General features: G+C 42.8%; 1 protein-coding gene across 1 annotated transcript in view; it reads left to right on the top strand.

The window, feature by feature from the left end:
• The window catches only part of pkp4 (plakophilin 4), a 328,075-nt gene that overhangs the window by 212,100 nt on the left and 97,402 nt on the right, over nucleotides 1-18,573 (top strand). Inside the window, 2 exon segments of the mRNA XM_072474888.1 lie at nucleotides 2,323-2,455; nucleotides 14,072-14,285. Coding sequence (XP_072330989.1) covers nucleotides 2,323-2,455; nucleotides 14,072-14,285 — 347 coding nt within the window.

Genomic DNA, 18,573 nt, shown 5'->3' with positions numbered 1-18,573 from the left:
GATGGCTAAGAGGGCATCTGGAATTATTTTATTTTTTAGCCAAGGCAGAGAATACAAGAGCAAGGAGGTTATGCTTGAACAATATAAAATATTAGTTAGGCTGTTTGCCTATCTGGTCACTTCATTCTAAAAAGGAAGTAATTGCACCATGGAGGGTACAGAAGAGATTTACAAAGGTATTGCCAGCGCTGGAAAATTGCAGATATGAAAGTTGTTCTCCTTGCAACACATTAGGCGATGGGGAGATTTGATTGAGGTGTGCAAAATTTTGAGGGGGCTGGATAGAGTCCACGGGAAGGGCCTTTTTACCTTGGCAAAGAGATCAGTGACTAGGATTTAAGTGATTGGTAGAGGCTTTCCCAAACAAGAAAAACCTACCTTACGAATTGTAAGTTGTGCAGAGTCATACAAATGTCAGACCATAGACTGCTCTTCCCCTTAGAGAGAGAGAGAGAGAGAGAGAGAGATGACTAGTGGTGATTTAACCTGAGGGTCACCACATCTCAGGTGAAGGCAAGATTGAGAAAGTGGGCCTTCATGAATAACCTCAGTTGGAATTGAGGAGTCTGCAAAGGGAAATAGATAGGTTAAGTGAGAGGGCAAAAAATTGGCAACTGGAGTATAATGTGGAAAATGTAAACTTGTCCTCTTTGGCACAAGGAATATAAAAGTAGCCTATTATTTAAATAGAGATTGCAGAATCTGAGGTACACAGATCTGGGTGTTTTGGTACATGGATCACGCAATGTTGGTATGCAAGTGCAGCAAGGGGTTCAGAAGGCAAATAGAATGGTGTTTATTGCAAGATTATAAAAATGGGATGTTTTGCTACACTTGTACAGTTGGTGCAACCACACCTGGAGTACAGTATACAGTTTTGGTCTCCATATTTAAGAAAGGATATGCATTTCATTGGAAGCAGTGGAGAGAAAATTAACTCAACTGATTCCTGGGATGAGGATGTTGGGGCCCATGGAGCTTGAGAATGAGAGATTATCTTATTGAAACATTCAAGATCGTGAGGGACTTGACAGGGTGAAAAGGATGTTTGCTGTTATAGGAGAGACCAGAACAAGGGAACACAGATTAAAAATAAAGTGCCTCCCATTTAAGACTGAGATGAGAGTTTTTTTCTCCACAAGGATCTTAGTCTGTGGAATTCTGTTCCTCGGAGAAAAATGGGAGTTGAGTTATTGAATATTTGTACGGTTGAGTTAGATTTTTGACTGACGAGAGTCAAAGGATATGGAAGGTAGGCAGGAAAGCGGAGGACACAATCAGCTCAGCCATGATCTTATCGTGGAGCAAGCTCGAGGGACCAAATTTTCTACTCTTGCTTCAAATTGATATGTCTGTATCCATTTATCTAAATCACTTCAATGAACGCTTGGGTAATATAAAGGAAATATAAGCAATTGCAAACACAATTAACACTTTCTGCATTAGTGTTACCAGAGTGCAGAGTTCCAAATTTGATGCATTCCTATGGGACCAAAGAGTAAAAACTATTTCAAGCAATAATTACACATTACTGGGCAGAACGTACTTTTGTTTCAAAGAGGAGCTAAATTATTGAGCCAGCACTTGGGTACAATGGAGATAAGAGTGCCTGAAAATTTCCTTGCAGACCAGGCCTGCTGAGCCTACAGCACTGATAAAAATTTCGCTAACAAGGAGAGTACATTTCTAGAAGGAGTTGTCTTGCTTGTCTGCCAAAAAGCCCAGAAAACCCTGCAGAAACTCCAGTGAAACCCCGGTAATTTTGTGTCCAAAGAAGATACAAGTAGGTGTTGGTGAGCTTGCATTTGAGATCAGTATCAAGGAAAATTTAAAAATATAAACTGTAAAACTGCGGGTCCAAATCAGAAATGCAATGGAATGAATGCTGAGAGATAAAATCTCAATTAGAAACACATTTGAGCTTTAATTGAGCAGTATATGTCCTTTTTATACTGAGGAGAGTCAAATGGGGACCTCTGACAAAACAAATGATTCCCCAAAACCAATTAAAATTAGCCAAGTTGCTACCTTCGATGAGGAGGCTTGAATGCCAAACAGCTGATTTTATACAGACAGATGCAATTTGCCTTGAAAAAGTAGGTCATTTTTGAAGAATGCAGATGCATTCCCATCGCAAATTTAAAAACTAAAATGTTAATACTTTGTACAAGTCCTAATGCACTGGGCAACAAGAAATGTGATTCCATTTTGCTGAAATAGTATTTTGATTTTGCCACAAAGACTTTTTTTACTTTAAAGTTTGAAAATGTTTATCAAAGAGATTTACTGAAAAGTGATTTTCTCATTCACTTTTTAAATCAGAGAGTTTGCTTGGCGTGACCCGGAGTTGTCAGAAGTGATTCACATGCTTCAACATCAGTTTCCTTCAGTTCAGGCGAATGCAGCAGCCTACTTGCAGCACCTCTGTTTTGGCGATAATAAAGTGAAAACTGAGGTATGGTGGAGAGCATTTCTATTTCATTTTTGAGGCGAGCTATAAAAGAGTGCAAGCACATGCACAACAAATTGAAATATCTATTTGAATTACAAAACTACAGCATTTCTAATAACCTGCACACTGAATCCTTTGATGCAAAAGGAATCATCTTGAATTATGCAAGTAATTTAGTGTGGCAATTATGAACTGAAATTGCTACTTTTACTGTTAATTGTTCTTAATCTACACTATTTATAGTTGAAATTTGAGAATCCTCCTGATGCATGCCTACTTACCTTCACAATGTTAATTATTTGATCCACTCCTGAATTGGCATTGGAAAAAAATAACTGTGTAAGAATTAACTTTGTTCTTTAGGGCGACACGGTGGTGCAGTGGTTCGATCCCAGCCCCGGGTAACTGTGTGGAGTTTGCACATTCTCCTCGTGTCTGCGAGGGTTTCGCCTGCACAACCCAAAGATGTGCAGGTTAGGTGGAATGGCCATGCTAAATTGCCCCTTAATTGGAAAAAATAATTGGGTACTCTAAATTTTCTTTTAAATAAAAAAAATATTAACTTTGTTCCAATTAGGGGCAACATGGTGGCACGGTGGTTAGCACTGCTGCCTCACGGCACCGAGGTCCCAGGTTCGATCCCGGTCCTGGGTCACTATTCGTGTGGAGTTTGCACATTCTCCACATGTTTGCGTGGGTTTCACCCCCACAACCCAAAAAAGGTGTGCAGGCTAGGTGGATTGGCCTCTTTAAATTGCTCCTTAATTGGAAAAATGATTTGGGTACTCTAAATTTATGAAGAAACAAAAACTTTGTTCCCACTAATTCCCGATCCCAAACAGATATATTTCCCATTTAGTTAGGCTTTCAACATAAAAACAAAACAAAAAGGTGTGGAGAGTAAGGACAGGGATTCAGACGAGCAAAGTTTGAGGAGGGACCAAATGCTTAGTTTAGGGGATAGATTTGAAGGAATAGTTCAGTGTCACAATGCTGAAACAGCTATAATCAAAGTCTCAAATGATATCTTCTGGCTGATCATGGTGCACTATGTCTTCTCGACTTCTTTTCCAGCATTTGATGCAGCCAACCACATCCTCTCCAGTGCTTCTCATAGCCAAAACACCTGCAGCAATGACTTCACTTCCCAACACAATCGGAATACCCTAAAGATTTATCCTTGAACCCCCCTCCTTTTCCTCATCTACATATTCTCTTTCAGCGCCTTCGGTGCCATCAGCTGAAGCATCCATCAGGTTTCACACAAACTTTGGCAGCATATAGATCTTTCGGTCCACCTCTCGACTCCTCCACTCCCTGTGTACTGTTAATCTGCTATCCAGTTTTGATAAACATGTTTCCTAGAAGTGGCAGAATTACCAAGCTTTCTCTGACCCCAAAACAAAATTCTACCATTTCGGGAAATTTGTGGAAGAGAAACAGCACAGTCATTTCAGGTCAATGACTGTCATCAACCTGAAGGGTTAACTGTTTTTAAATCAAAAGACGTTGATCTGTGTGTTTGCTACATTTCCTGTTTTGATCTGATCCATTAGTTGTAGGATCATTTATTTGTGTCTTCTATAGCATGCCACTTCTGCTGTTTTGCATGCATGTATTCCTGTGTTGTAGCTTCGCCAGGTCAGCACTTTTGGTGCTGCTCTCGACATGCTCTTCTACACTTCTCTTTGAACTAGGTTTTGTCACCTGGTATGAAGGATATACAGATTGTGCTGGAATACAGTTCTGCTTTTGCTTGTCACCAGTAGTCCCTCATGAATGCTTGGTTTTGAGCTGCTAGATTTGTTCTTAACCTGCCCTCCTTAACATGACGGCAGTATCACAGAATATAGTAGTGGTTATCCTCAGGCTGAAGACAGTTCTTGGACTCAATCTGTCCATTGCTAAGGGTGCAATGTTTACGGCTGATGCCAAAGATGGTAGTTTTGTTCTTTTCCAATATTGACTATATCCCCAATACAACTTCAGGATGAGTTATAATTTGCTGGGGCTATATGAAGGGAGTTGACTAAAATCCTTAGCTGGAGCAGGGAAGTTGATTAAAGAGGATTTCCTGCCTGCTGAAAGACCCTTGCCTAGCCTTGGCAGATAAATGGCTTTGTGTATTTTCTTTGATTCCCTGATAGTACTGTTGGAAGAATTGAAGTTTGTTCTGTTCAAAAAGATCATGGAATGATTACAACACACAAGGAGACCATTTAGTAACTCATGTTCATGCTGGTCCTCAGCAGGTGCAATTCAGAGACTGCTAATTCTCTGCCATTTCCCCCTATCCCTGCAGACGTTCCTTGTAAATGATGATCCAATTCCATTTGAATGCCTGAATTGATCTTGACCCCACGGGCAGTGCATCCAGATACTAACCACTTTCTGCAATTAAAAAATATATTGTTTTCCTCATCACCATTGCTCTACCAATTACCTTAAATATGTGCCCTCTGGTTCTTCCACCAGTGGAAGCAGTTTCTCCCTAGTTAATTTATCCAGACCCCTCACATTTTGCATACCTTTATTAAATCTCCTCTCAGCCATCTTTTCTCCAAGGAGAACAGTCCCAGTTTCTCCAATCTGTCTGCATAATTTAAGTTCCTTATCCCTGGATACATTCGCCTGAATCGTTTCTGTATCATGATATCCTGTAATGTTCTTACTGTGTGGTGCTGATAGAGACACAATACTCCACTTGAGGATTAAACAACATCTTATGCAGGCTTAACATAACTCCCTTGCTGCCATATTCTTAATGCCCTTGTAAAATCTCTTGTTCTATCTTCTAATAGGAGAGTTGACAGTCCGGTTGATTGGAGGTGGCCAAAATACAACTTTATTGCTAATTATTCACTTTAATACACTTGCATAAGAACTAAGTCAAAACTTAGAAATAACCAGTATATAATTTGGTCAAATACATGGCAAAGGAAATCATTAATCATACACGCATAAAGAAATTATTCCAAACACAAACAAACAGATAGATGATTCAAGAATTCGGGAAGGCATGAACTCAGAAATGAGTCCTTGACCACGAGGCCTTACTCTTAAAGGAATCCTTATCTGTGGTCTAGTCCCTCATTTACTCTCGTTGGTTTCTAATTCTCAGCTGAGACCTCCTGGTTCGTTCAAATAGATGTCTGTTACTTAAGAGGACAAATTATTAATTAAACATTGGCCATTACTTATGATTGGCATATATCCGTCAAGTGTAATTAAATGTCTTATGTGTAGCGCCTTACGAGAATGGGATTATCGTGCCACGGCTAGCCATCAACCTTGCTGTAGCTAATGATTTGATACATTCCTGTTACTAAATGTACTGGAATACATTTATATGAAACATTCGGCGAAATAATAATGTCTGGATTTCTGCAGATGTAACCCTAAAGTTCAATAGTTTATTCATTATCTAAAACAATGACTATCTTCACACTCATGACCTTTTGAATAATTCCATTCTCTAGCTATGCACTCAATCAGTGCCTAAAGACATCAAATAAATTAATGACAATAAATCATTAACCTATAAGCCCCTTTTGCCAAAGCCAAGCATGCCATATGTTTTATTAATGGCTCTCTCAACCTGTCCAGCCACATTACAATGATTTATGCACCCAGGTATAAATGCAGCACCTTTAGAATTGTACCTTTTATTTTACGTTGCCTCTCTTCGCTCTTCCTAACAAAATGCCACTCATCTGCAGGTGTCCAAATACCAACTCCAGGGGACTTCACTGTAAATCTTTTTACAGTCTGAAAAATAAACATTCACCACTACTGTTTCCTGTTACTCAATTTTATATTATTTGCTGTTCTCCCTTTCATTCCATGCATTATAACTTTGCTTCCAAATAAGGTTGCCAAATCTGATTACATGGATTTCTGCAAGTTTCATCACATGACCTTCTGCTCCATTGACCGTTGTAACACAGCCATCTTTGTGCACTTCCTTCCCAAACCAAAAGATTCTTCACTAGCTGATCGCTCAATCTTTGAGATCAGTCAAACAGCCTTTTTTCAGTAAAACAGCCCTTTTCCTATAATTTTCATTAATAAACCAGAAGTGTTCAAAGAAAATAAAAGAAATGCACACTTTTGTTTAAAGCTCTGATTTTACTCCTGAGATGCTTGCCCCATTGTTCTGAAAACCTAACCAGGCCAATCGTTTGTGTTTAGGCAGCATTTTATCAAATGCCTTTTTGAAGTCCATCCACATCATAGATTTCATAGAATTTACAGAGCAGAAGGAAGCCATTCGGCCCATCGAGTCTGCACCAGCCCTTGGAAAGGGCACCCTACCTATGCGCACACCTCCACCCTATCCCAACAACCCCACCTAACCTTTTTGGGACATTTAGCATGGTTAATCCACCTAACCTGCACATCTTTGGACTGTGGGAGGAAACCGGAGCAACTAGAGGAAATCCACGCAGTCACGGGGAGAACGTGCAGACTCCGCACAGCCAGTGACCCAAGCGGGAATCGAACCTGGGACCCTGGCGCTGTAAAGTGAGAGCGCTAACCACTGTGCTACCGTGCCGACTATTACCTTTACCAACCTCTCTGTTGCCTCCTCAAGCAAGTTAGTAAAGCGCAGTTTACTCTCAACAGATCATGCTCGTTTTCCTTAATTAATTGCCAGGCTTCTCAACAAGCTTGCATAAATGTGTTAATTTCACTCTACTGTCTATATTAATTGGAGGCATCTGCTAATGGTTGGAAAATTTATGGATATTCAATGTTATTTTCAGTCATTTTATTCAAGAATTTGCATCAACAATCAAAATAAATGAAAGAAGTAAAATACAACATAATAAATAACCAACTCCCACTCCTCCTCCCCCGCTGCTGACACCTCAATCCTCCTTAAAGAAGGCAATGAACGGCTTCCACCTCCAAACGAACCCATCAACCGACCCCCTCAGGAAAAACTTGATCTTCTCCAGCCTCAGAAATTCTGCCAGGTCGCCCACCCACATCCCCGCTTTAGGTGGTCCGAGTCCCTCCACCCAAGCAAATTCCGTCTCCGGGCTATCGGAGGCAAAGGCCAAAACATAGGCCTCTCTTGCCCCCTGGACTCCTGGGTCTTCCGACACCCCAAACATCACAACCTCTGGACTCTGGGCCACCTTTACCCCCAACACCTCGGACGTTGCATCCGTAAACCCCTGCCAGAACCCCTTCAGCTTCGGACATGCCCAAAACATATGGACATGATTCACGGGCCTCCCGCGCACCACCCACACCTGCCCTCTATTCTCTCAAAGAACCTACTCATTCTCGCTATCGTCATTTGTGCCCTGTGAACTACTTCAAACTGAATAAGACTGAGCCTCACACACAATGAGGACGCATTCACCCGCCGCAGAGCCTCCTCCCACGACCCAGCTTCCCCCCCAACCACCAGCTCCTTCTCCCACTTCCGCTTAATGTCCCCCACTGGGGCCCCCCTCCCAATCCATCAGCTTCTTGTAGACCTCGGATAGGTTTCCCCTCCCCATCTCCTCCCTCGACAACATCTTGTCTTGCAGCCCCAAGGGCGGCAACCCGAGAAAGGACGGCACCTCTCTCCTCACAAAATCCTGGACCTGCAAGTACCTGAAATCATTCTCCCTGGGCAGCCCATACTCTTTCTCCAGGTCCTCTAATTTTGCAAAGCTACCCCCCTACGAACTGGTCTCCGAATCGCTCAATCACTGCCTGCCACTACCGCCGAAACCCCACATCAAGCCCCCCGCGCACACACACACACACACACACCCCTCCTCCTCTGCGGGTGCAAACCGATGATTATCACAGATCAGTGCCCACACCGAGGCACCCTCCAATGCTCAAATGCCGCCTCCACTGCCCCCATACTCTCAAGGCTGACATGACTGGGCTCACGGAGTACCTGTCCGGCGAGAAAGGCAGATGCGCCATTAGCAATGCCCTACAAGAGGCCGCCTCCATCCGCCCCCATACTGGCCCCTTTCCCCACTACCCATTTCCTAACCATAGCGATGTTTGTCGCCCAGTAATTCCATTATATTCGGCAATGGCAGCCCTTGCTCCCAATCCAAAAAACCCTTTTGACCTGCGGGGTCTTCCTTGCCCATACAAACCCTGAGATCAGCGCATTAACCTTCTTAAAGAATGACTTCAGGACAAAGATCGGGAGGGTCTGAAATATGAACACGAATCCTCTTCACTGTCTGCACCCTTCCCGCCAAGACAGTGGCAGCACATCCCACCTCTTAAAGACCCCCTTCATCTGCTCCACCAGCCGAGTCAAATTTAACTTGTGTAACTATGCCCAACCCCGCATCACCCAAATGCCCAAATATCTAAAGCTCGCCTCCAGCACCTTAAACGGCAGCTCCCTTAACCTGCTCTCCTGCCCTCTGGTCTCAATCGGGAAAGCTTTGCTCTTCCCCATGTTCAACGTGTACCCTGGGAACTGGCCAAAGTCCTCTAAAATCCCCATAATGTCCCCAATGGGTCCGAAATATATAACAACAGGTCGGCCGGGTACAGTGAAACCCTGTGCCCCCCCCTCTGCCTGAACCCAAGCCGCCCCAGCACCTCCCACAGATACTCCCCACTCCACTCGGCCGAAGGCCTCTCCGCGACCATCAAGACTGCCATCTCCACTTTCTGCCCCTGTGGGGGGCGTCATAATCACATAGAGCAGTCTCCTCACATTTGCTGACAACTGTCTCCCTTTCACTAACCCGATTTGGTCCTCACCTATCCCTCCCGGGACATAATTCGCAAAGCCAACATCTTCACCAACAAGTTAGTGTCCAAATTCAACAATGATATCAGACAGCACAATCCACACTGTTCCGGATCCTTATGCTTTTTTAATATCAGGGAAATGGGTGCCTGCGACAGTATAGGGGAGAGTTCCCCCCTCCCTAGCCTCATTGTCTGCCTTCACCAGCAATGGACCAGGTCCTCCTCAAACGTTTTTTAAAACTCCATCAGGAACCCATCCAGGTCCGAGACTTTCCCTGCCTATATCGCCCCATGCTCTCCTTCACTTCCCTCAGCTCAATAGGGACCCCCAATCCCTGCACCAACTCCTTGTCCACCCTGAGAAACTCCAACCCATCCAAGAACAACTGCATTTCCAGCCCTCCCTCAGCGTGGGGCTCCAACTTGTACAACCTCCTATTGAAATCCTCAAACACCCCATTCATCCTCACCTGGTCCAGCACCACCCTTACCACTCTGCCAATGTCTCTCACCGCCTCCTGCTTCCTCAGCTAGTGGGCCAACATCCTGCTCGCCTTCTCTCCATACTCGTATATTGTCCCCCGGCCCTCCGCAACTGCCCCACCGCCTTCCCTGTGGACACCAATCCGAACTCGCCCTCAACAACCCTACCTCCGGGCCTCTGAATAGCTCCTGTCCACCCTCATAAATCTCTTCCGCCATCCTTGCCATCTCCGCCTTTTCCTTATGTTCCCGAATTGAAATAAACTCCCCCGAACTACTGCCTTGAGTGCCTCCTACAGCATGGCGGCCGTGACTTCCCTGTATCGTTCAGCTCCACATACCCCTGAATTCCAGCCCTCACTCACTCGCAGACCTCCTCATCCGTCAACAACCCCACATACAGCCTCCGCTGCGAACGCTGCCACCACCCCCAACCCCCGGTCTACTCACATATCCACCTAATGCAGCACGTGGTCTGAGACAACAATCGCCACATACCCTGCCAGCAACCCTTTGTCCACCACAAAAAAGTCAGTCCAGGAGTACACCCTGTACACATGGGAGAATTCCTTTGACCTCAGCCTCCCAAATCTCCACGGGGCCACCGCCCCCACCATGATCACCCGGTGCGAGTCCATGCCAGGGATCTTCCCCAGCACCCGCCTCATAAAATCCACATCATCCCAATTAGGGTTATAAGCATTCACCAGGACCACCAGCTTCCCACTAACCATCATGCATCTCTTCTCTGCTTTCCCTTAGTTTGCATCCAAAATCCAGTGCAGGTTTTGAAAATGATACTTTCAAACAAAGCTTTCCCTCCACTTTTACTAATGAATGCAGTCCAGGACTTCACACCAACTGCCTTCGGATGTCTTTGTCTTGACTTCTGTGCAAACTGCTCACAATTGTTTAATTCCCAGATGGTATTAAAATGACTTCAAATGTTTCATCAACCTAGTAAGCCTGCTGTCCTACTTTAAATCTAGTTACTGCATTGTCTTGTTACTCAGAACACAGTGTTTACTCTTCCTTGAATTCTTCTGAATAATGCCTTGGTCTGTGTTCACTTAACTGCAGACTTTTTAGACCGTGTTCCTGTTCCAATTCCCTGGTTATTTAGATGTAACTTGTACTTTAGGAAGCCAGCCTCTTTGCTCCCATCCCGTCCAGTCTTTCTTCTGGCAGATTCGAGGGTTGTTCACTCCCGAGATCCTGTCTCCAACTGCTCTCGAATTACCAAAATTAAGATGTTTACCTTACAAGGACCTCCAGTTGCTAAGCAACACCTACATGTTTTATGCCTTTTATTTACTTTTTACACTGTAGCCCCCACTAAGCACAAGAAACACAGTTGGAACTTAACCAAACCCCACGCATACAAACACCTTTGTCCAGCATGAATCTAACTACATGTTTTACCCTTCCAGGCACAGAAACATTAAATTAAACCCACTTATAACTATACCTTATTTCTAATGTTTACCAATACAAATATAAATCTCTTAACTACCATTTTCCTAACACATTGGGCTAGTATATACATACATGTGATATTTATTATATACATGTATCACATATATATGTGTGTGTGTGTGTGTGCACAAACACGCCAAAATTAAATTGAGGTAAAAGAAAATGAGCTCCACAGCAAAAACAACACTTGTTTTTTTTTAAATTTAGAGTATCCAATTATTTTTATCCAATTAAGGGGCAATTTAGTGCTGCCAATCCACCTACCCTGCACATCTTTGGGTTGTGGAAGTGAAACCCATGCAGACACAGGAAGAATGTGCAAACTCCACACGGACAGTGACCCGGGGCCAGGAATGAACCCGGGTCCTCAGCGGCATGTGGACTATGGGAGCTCGACTCCTCGGTGGCATGAGGACTATGGGAGCTATCCACTGCGCCACTGTGCCGCCCAACAACACCTATATTGATACAATGTCTGTAACATAATAAAATATTCCAACGCACTTTACCGAAGCGCTAGTTAGCAAAATTTTACATCATATGCCGATATTAGGAAAGGGCGCCAGAAGCATGGTCAAAGAGGTAGATTTAAGGCAAATCTTAAAAGAACAAATGAGAGATGGGGGCAAAGGGGTTTGGGAGGGAATTCCAGAGCTTATGGCCTAGGCAACTGAATGCATGGCCACCAAAGGGAGAGCAATTAAAATCGGGGCGATGAGTATAGATATGTTGAAGGGGTGGCATGGTGGCAGAGGGGTTAGCATTGCTGCCTCATGGTGCCATTCTCCTCGTATGTTTATTGGTTTGCTCCGGATTCCTTCCATAGTCCAAAGATGTGCAGGCTAGGTATTTTGGCCATGCTAAATTGCCCCTTGTGTCATAAGATGTGCAGGTTAGGTGGGGTTATGGGCTAGGGTGGGCAAGTGGGTCTAGGTAGGGTGCTCTTTCAGAGGATAGGCGCAGACTCGATGGGCCACATGACCTTCTGCACTGTAGGAATTCTACGGTTCTAATTTTATGATTTCAACACTAGGAAATCAGACATGAGGAGGAGTGAGGACATGGAGGGATTGGAATTGTAAGATTGATGTGTTGCTTAACTGGGGGCTAATGTAGGTAGGCAAGCATAGGAATTATGTTTTGTTATGAGTAAAGACTCGGGCAGTATAGTTTTGGGAGACCTCAAGTAAAGGAGAGTAGAATGTGAGGGTCAGTCCAGGGGTACATTGCAATAGTCAAGTTTAGAAGTAACGTTAAGCACTGATGGAGGGCTTCCACACCATATGAGCTGAGGTTTGAGCAGAGTTGGCTGATGCTATGGCGATGGAAATAGGTGGTCTTGCACATATCTGATCAGAAGATCATGTTGATCAAATCTGACACTGAGGTTTGCAACAGTCTAGTTTGGCCTCTGGCTGGATGGAGTTAGTAGCTAACAAATTTTGATCCAGTGGGCTTAGGGAAGGGAGGGACACAGCAGAGACAGCTCTCAATCTTGGTAGCAAAGACATCACGATGAGAGCATAATCATAGCTCTCATTACTTTGATGTTTCGAATCATTGGCTATAATTTTAATACAATTTCAAAACCAGATTGTTTTTTGCCTCCACTTACTTTGCACTAGAATTAAAAGTAGTAGTGTGAAAGAATGTCTGAATGGCTCTTGTTGGAATATTGAGAGCATTGACTTGTCAGTTATACTACTACTGCTCTAAATGCTTTAAGATATTGTGCAGAAGCTCTCTGTCTATTTGCAGACCTTACCATGCAATAATAGGATTTGCTGCAGAGTTGCTCCACTCGATATCCCTGTATTGCCCCCTAGGTATGCAAACTGTCAAACTTGAGTACGTTTTAATAGTCTAATTGGGAGAGTTCAGCGTTGAACTTGGAAGTATTCAATTTGAGTAATATTACTATTTGTAAGATTGATGTGTTGCTTAACTGGGGGCTAATGTAGGTAGGCAAGCACAGGAATTATGTTTTGTTATGAGTAAGGACTCGGGCAGTATAGTTTTGGGAGACCTCAAGTAAAGGAGAGTAGAATGTGAGGGTCAGCTTTTAATACATAAAAAATACTTGTCATATGTTTTAAACATTGGGTATTTCAATTAAAAAGTTCTATTTACTATGATGATGCGCAAATTATCAAACTGTCTCCAATCCTACTTGAGTCATTATCAGTGATTAATTATGTAAATATTAGTTTTGAAATGTTATAATTTAAAAATAGTACCAAATACTGATACAACATTCCGTGATTTTGAACAGGAGGTTCATATGAGTTGAGGATATTGATCATTCCGTTTATGGGCATGGTCACAAATAAAATCTTATATTTGTCTACAAAGAAGGGGGTGAGGGGGTTAAAGTTTCTATTAGACTGCTTTTACTGTTCTCTTGGTGACCAATTAGTTTTACTTTGGAATAAGTCTCAAAAAGGATGGTGTATGGTGGAGGAAAATATGCTATTTTAGGAAAACACTGGAAAATATATGGCAATACCTGGGAGCCATTTCAGCTTGAGTGCCTGTCCAGTACCTTGCAAATTATGCCCCGCAACATATGAAACAATGCAATTTGTCTGCTGGATTGTTAATATGGTATTTAACAGGGTAAGAGAAATTTGAATGTTACATTTTGCCAGTATTTTTCATCTCCCTCAGACCTGAATACCTTGAGGAGAATTGGATAGTACAAATGGTACAAATAGTGGCTTTTTGCAAGTACAGTCGTCTTGACTTTCATATTTTGTACTTTTTTGCTGGGTGTGCGTAATACCTCCATTAATTAGAGCCATGAGTTCAAGAGAGCTGTATCTTGTTTGTGGGATTAATAATGCCTATTTTTTAATTGTATATTTCTATCTCCAGTTTAAAAATCTTAAAGTATTCTGAGCAGTGTATCTTGCTTATTTGTTCAAGGTGTGCATATTGGGTGGAGTTAAACACTTAGTTGATCTACTGGATCATAAAGTCCTTGAAGTTCATAAAAATGCATGTGGTGCACTTCGAAACCTGGTTTATGGGAGAACAACTGATGAGAATAAAATAGCTGTAAAAAATGCCGGTGGAATCCCAGCCTTGCTGCGTTTGTTGCGGAAAACTGTGGATGCTGAAATGAGGGAGCTCGTTACTGGTGAGTGTTAACATATAATTAAAGTTCATTTGACTAAATTAATCCATTGTGGCTAAGAAATTATTATTTATGAAGTGATTTTGCACCAACTGAGATTCCTGCACTTTGTCGACAAGGACTCAAACCTACATCCTATCTGAATTGTGTATGTACTTCTGTACCATAGCATGTAGCCCATGTAGTTAAAGCCATCTGAAGACAGCTTTTGGTCAATACATAATTTTAAAATAAGGCAATTATATGGTTTGTACAGTAACATGAGCAGTCATATCACTACTTGTAATTGGTAAGTGCACTTATTGATATGGGGATGTTTATAGCTCGAGGTGTTCCACCCTCCCAAGACATGGTAGCATCGTTGAAGAAAATCAGTCTAAATCAAACCAAGTATTTTACTGACTTTATTTTTAACTATGTTTTGTCTAGTGTGTTTCAGTGGAATAAGATTCTGATTGTGATGATGTAACTTTTTATGAAAAATTGCCTTCACCCACATCTAATATACTCCTGTAATTCTATAGTACAAGAAGGAAATATGCCTGGCCTCCTTTATATTCTCTCTTTTTCTGTTTCATTAAACATTAGTTTTAGTTCTTTTTGAATAGGAAGCATTTCTCGACTTGTAATTTTGTCTTTTTGCTGAAGCTTTCAACTTGCTATGACAGACATTCCTTGAGTGTTGGCAGTAGCTATGCAGTTACAAGTAGCAGCTAACCAGATGGGAGGACCAGAATCTCTTGAATTCAGGACCACCATTTACAGACCATGCACTGCTACTTGATATATCACAGGAGATTTGCCTTCAGTATTTTTGTTTCGTTGCTTCTGCGCTTCACTTTCTTACAACTATACATTTTTCCTGTTGGCACACATGCTGTGTAATGATTTTGTTGTGACTTGCAATACTTGGTGAAATCTAAAATAACATGTGCCTGCATTACTTTTGATAGGTAATGCTGTTACAACTTCTTGCATTACTGTTATACTTGCTTTTCAGTTCTCCCACATAGTCCACCTGACATTTTCTTTATCAGCCTTTTTAACTGGTAAGTTTTATTTTAAATTTTATCTGTTTTTCCTTATTTTAAATTTCATTTATGATCTAACACCTTACTGCCATTGCCTGTGACCCTCTGCTAGACTTGTGTTCTCTCTTGCTTTTATTACTGTCCTCAACTTTACTGCACTCTTCTCCAGCGCCCTGATGCTTTTGTCCCTGCTGACCTCTGGCACCCTTTGTGGACATTACATTTTTTAAACCTTGTCTTGGACTTAGCCCATTGCTTTCCTGCTCTGTCTACCTTCATGCACCACAGCTATGGGCATACTAATGAAACAGACAAAACAACATCTGGAAGAGCGAGAAAGGAAGGACTGAAGGTGGGAGTTAAGCGTGTAAGAGAAAGATCAGCTGAGGGGAATGGACTCTATAAGCAATGTCACAGGAAATCTGCTTGTAGCAGATTTAATGGAATTCAAGATTAATCATCCAGCAAAATGCAACCAAATACACTCTTATAAAATTGCCAAGAAAGGTTTTAAGAAAAATGTGATTAAAAAAATTTTAATTTAATCTCGTCATGTACATAATTCATCTTTATAAGGGAACTATAAAGGAAGTATGATTATGAAACCTCTCAAAAGTAGCAGAAACTTCTAGCAATTTTACTTTTATTGTAGAAATTTTTACAGTACCTGAATTCAAATGTATGGGCACAATTCAACCACGTTGTTATACCCAGCGCGGATCGGGGTGTGCTAGGTAAATAGCAGGCTGCGATTCAGTCACCATATTACAGCTGGCGCGAATCTGGGCAGGCCGGGTAAATAGCGGGAAAGGCCAAAATGAAAGTTTGCACCTTCCGGCTCACGTCCAAAAATGGCGAGCATATCATTAACCCCTATTTGCATTAATTTCAATTTAATCTCATTAGCAAGATTGAAGTCCAATACAGCGGCCATCCAGGAATTACCTGACTCGTCAGCGTGAAATCACACAAGCGTCATTTAGAAGCGTCATTTAGCATTCCATTTCCATTTTCTGGCATGGAGGTCAAGGGCACTGGAGCTGCCGTTGAGGGGGTAGGAGGAGAAGTGTGTGGTGGTGGTTGAGATTGGTTGGGGGTTTGGGGGAGCTTTTTCATCTGTGAAGCCTTCAAGCCATCTTTAAGTATTGTGGAGACCAATAGCAAGGGCAAGGTGCAACATGTCTATCCCACCAAATACTTACAGGCCAGATCCTCGCTGTGCCTTCAGTGCTGAAATTCGATTTCACTCCATTTGACTGTGACATGCCTGAACAGTTGAAGGCTACTCTTCACATTCCTCAACTCTCAGGTGCCTACTCCAAGGTACTCATGCCATGCCTCAGAAGATGATTATACCATAAGATATAGGAGCAGAATTAGGCCAGTCGGCCCATTTGTTTGCTCTGCAATTCGATCATGGCTGATCTGTTTCTCATCCCCATTGTTCTGTCTTCACCCCATAACCCTTGATCCCCTTGCGAATCAAGAAATCCCCTTATTAAACAAGAAGACCAGATTTGTGCTTGACTTGATGTTACCTACAGGGCTACAGACCTATAGCTGGAAGGTGGAATAGACAGAATAGGTCTTTCTTAGAAAATAAGAATTAGGAGTAGGCAATTTAGTGCCTTGATCCTGCTCTACCGTTCAGTAAGATCATGACTGGTCTCACCATGGCCCCAACTCCACCATTCTTCCCGTTCTCCTGGGGAAGTATTGTGGCACAGTGGTTAGCACTGCTGCCTCACAGCACCAGGGACCCGGGTTCAGTTCCGACCTTGGGTATCGTGTGGAGTTTGCACATTCTCTCCATGTCTGCAAGGGTTTCCTCCAGGTGTTCCAATTTCCTCCCACAGTCCAAAGATGTGCAGGTTGGATGGATTGGCTATGCTAAATTGGCCCCAAGTGTCCACAAGTTAGGTGGGGTTACAGGGATAGGGCAGGGATTGGTCTTTCATTAGGTCAGTGCAAGGTGGTCTTTCATTAGGTTAGTGCAGACTTGATGGGTCAAATGGCCTCCTCCTGAACTATGATAACCCTTCAACCCATTACCAATTAAAAATCTGTCTAACTCATCATTAAATTTGCTCACTGTCCCAGCATCCACCACACTCTGGGGTAGCAAATTCCACAGATTCACGATCCTTTGGGAGAGGTATTTGCTACCCTTTATCCTGTGACCTTGTGTCTAGAATTCCTCAAGAGGAAGCATCCGCTCCAAGTCTACCTTATCCATACCTTTTATTATCTTATAGGGCAGCATGGTAGCATAGTGGTGAGCACAGTTGCTTCACAGCTCTATGGTCCCAGGTTCGATTCCCGGCTTGGATCACTGTCTGTGTGGAGTCTGCACGTTCTCCCCATGTGTGCGTGGGTTTCCTCCGGGTGCTCCGATTTCCTCCCACAGTCCAAAGATGTGCGGGTTAGGTGGATTGGCCATGCTAAATTGCCCTCCGTGTCCAATTTAAAAATAGGTTAAATAGGGTTATTGGGTTAAGGGGATGGGATGGAGGAGGTGTGTGCTTGAAGGGGGGTGCTCTTTCCAAGGGCCGGTGCAGACTCGGTGGGCCGAATGGCCTCCTTCTGCACTGTAAATTCTATGACTATATGCCACAATTTGTTCTCCACCTCATTCTTCAGAGGGTTGGTGCAGACTCGGGTGGGCTGAATGACCTCCTGCTGCATTGTAGGAATTCTGTGGATTTCATGGATCTTTTTTCAGATGCTATGCCCTCAGAGTGCATTATACTCCAATTCTGTTCGAACCTGTTTATTCTTTCATGCGTTTTGCAAATGAAACCAAAAAAGTGTGTTTTTTTTAGGACTTTTCAAAGTCACAATTTATTGAAGTCTGTTTCCCACCCATCCAAGCAACAATGACTGCCTCTTGTCTTTATTGTTTTAGCTTTAGTCCTTCCTCTGTGAGATTCTTGGTTCTTTATCCCCTGACTCAAATGCTGCTCCCACCATTAAGCTGGCTCCAGGAAATTCTGTTTCCTCTGTCGTGCCAAGTCATTTTCCTCTCAGTAACTCTTTATATAGCCGAACTCTGTCTAATATATAAATGCTTCTCTGGCCACATTCCAATGTCTCGTATATTCCTGGACCTAATACAAGAAACTGATTTATTCATAATCCTTATGCCATCTTCAGCTTCATGCCACCTTCAGTCGCATACGTATGCTGTTTTATCTATCATGTAACCGTTTTCATTTTTATTCATTTTACCAAAGCTGCCAAAGTTCAGTTTTTCAGAATTC

This window comes from Scyliorhinus torazame, chromosome 2 (assembly GCF_047496885.1).
Source record: "Scyliorhinus torazame isolate Kashiwa2021f chromosome 2, sScyTor2.1, whole genome shotgun sequence".
In the NCBI taxonomy this organism is placed as follows: Eukaryota; Metazoa; Chordata; class Chondrichthyes; order Carcharhiniformes; family Scyliorhinidae; genus Scyliorhinus; species Scyliorhinus torazame.
This window is presented reverse-complemented; position numbering and strand designations above follow the sequence as displayed.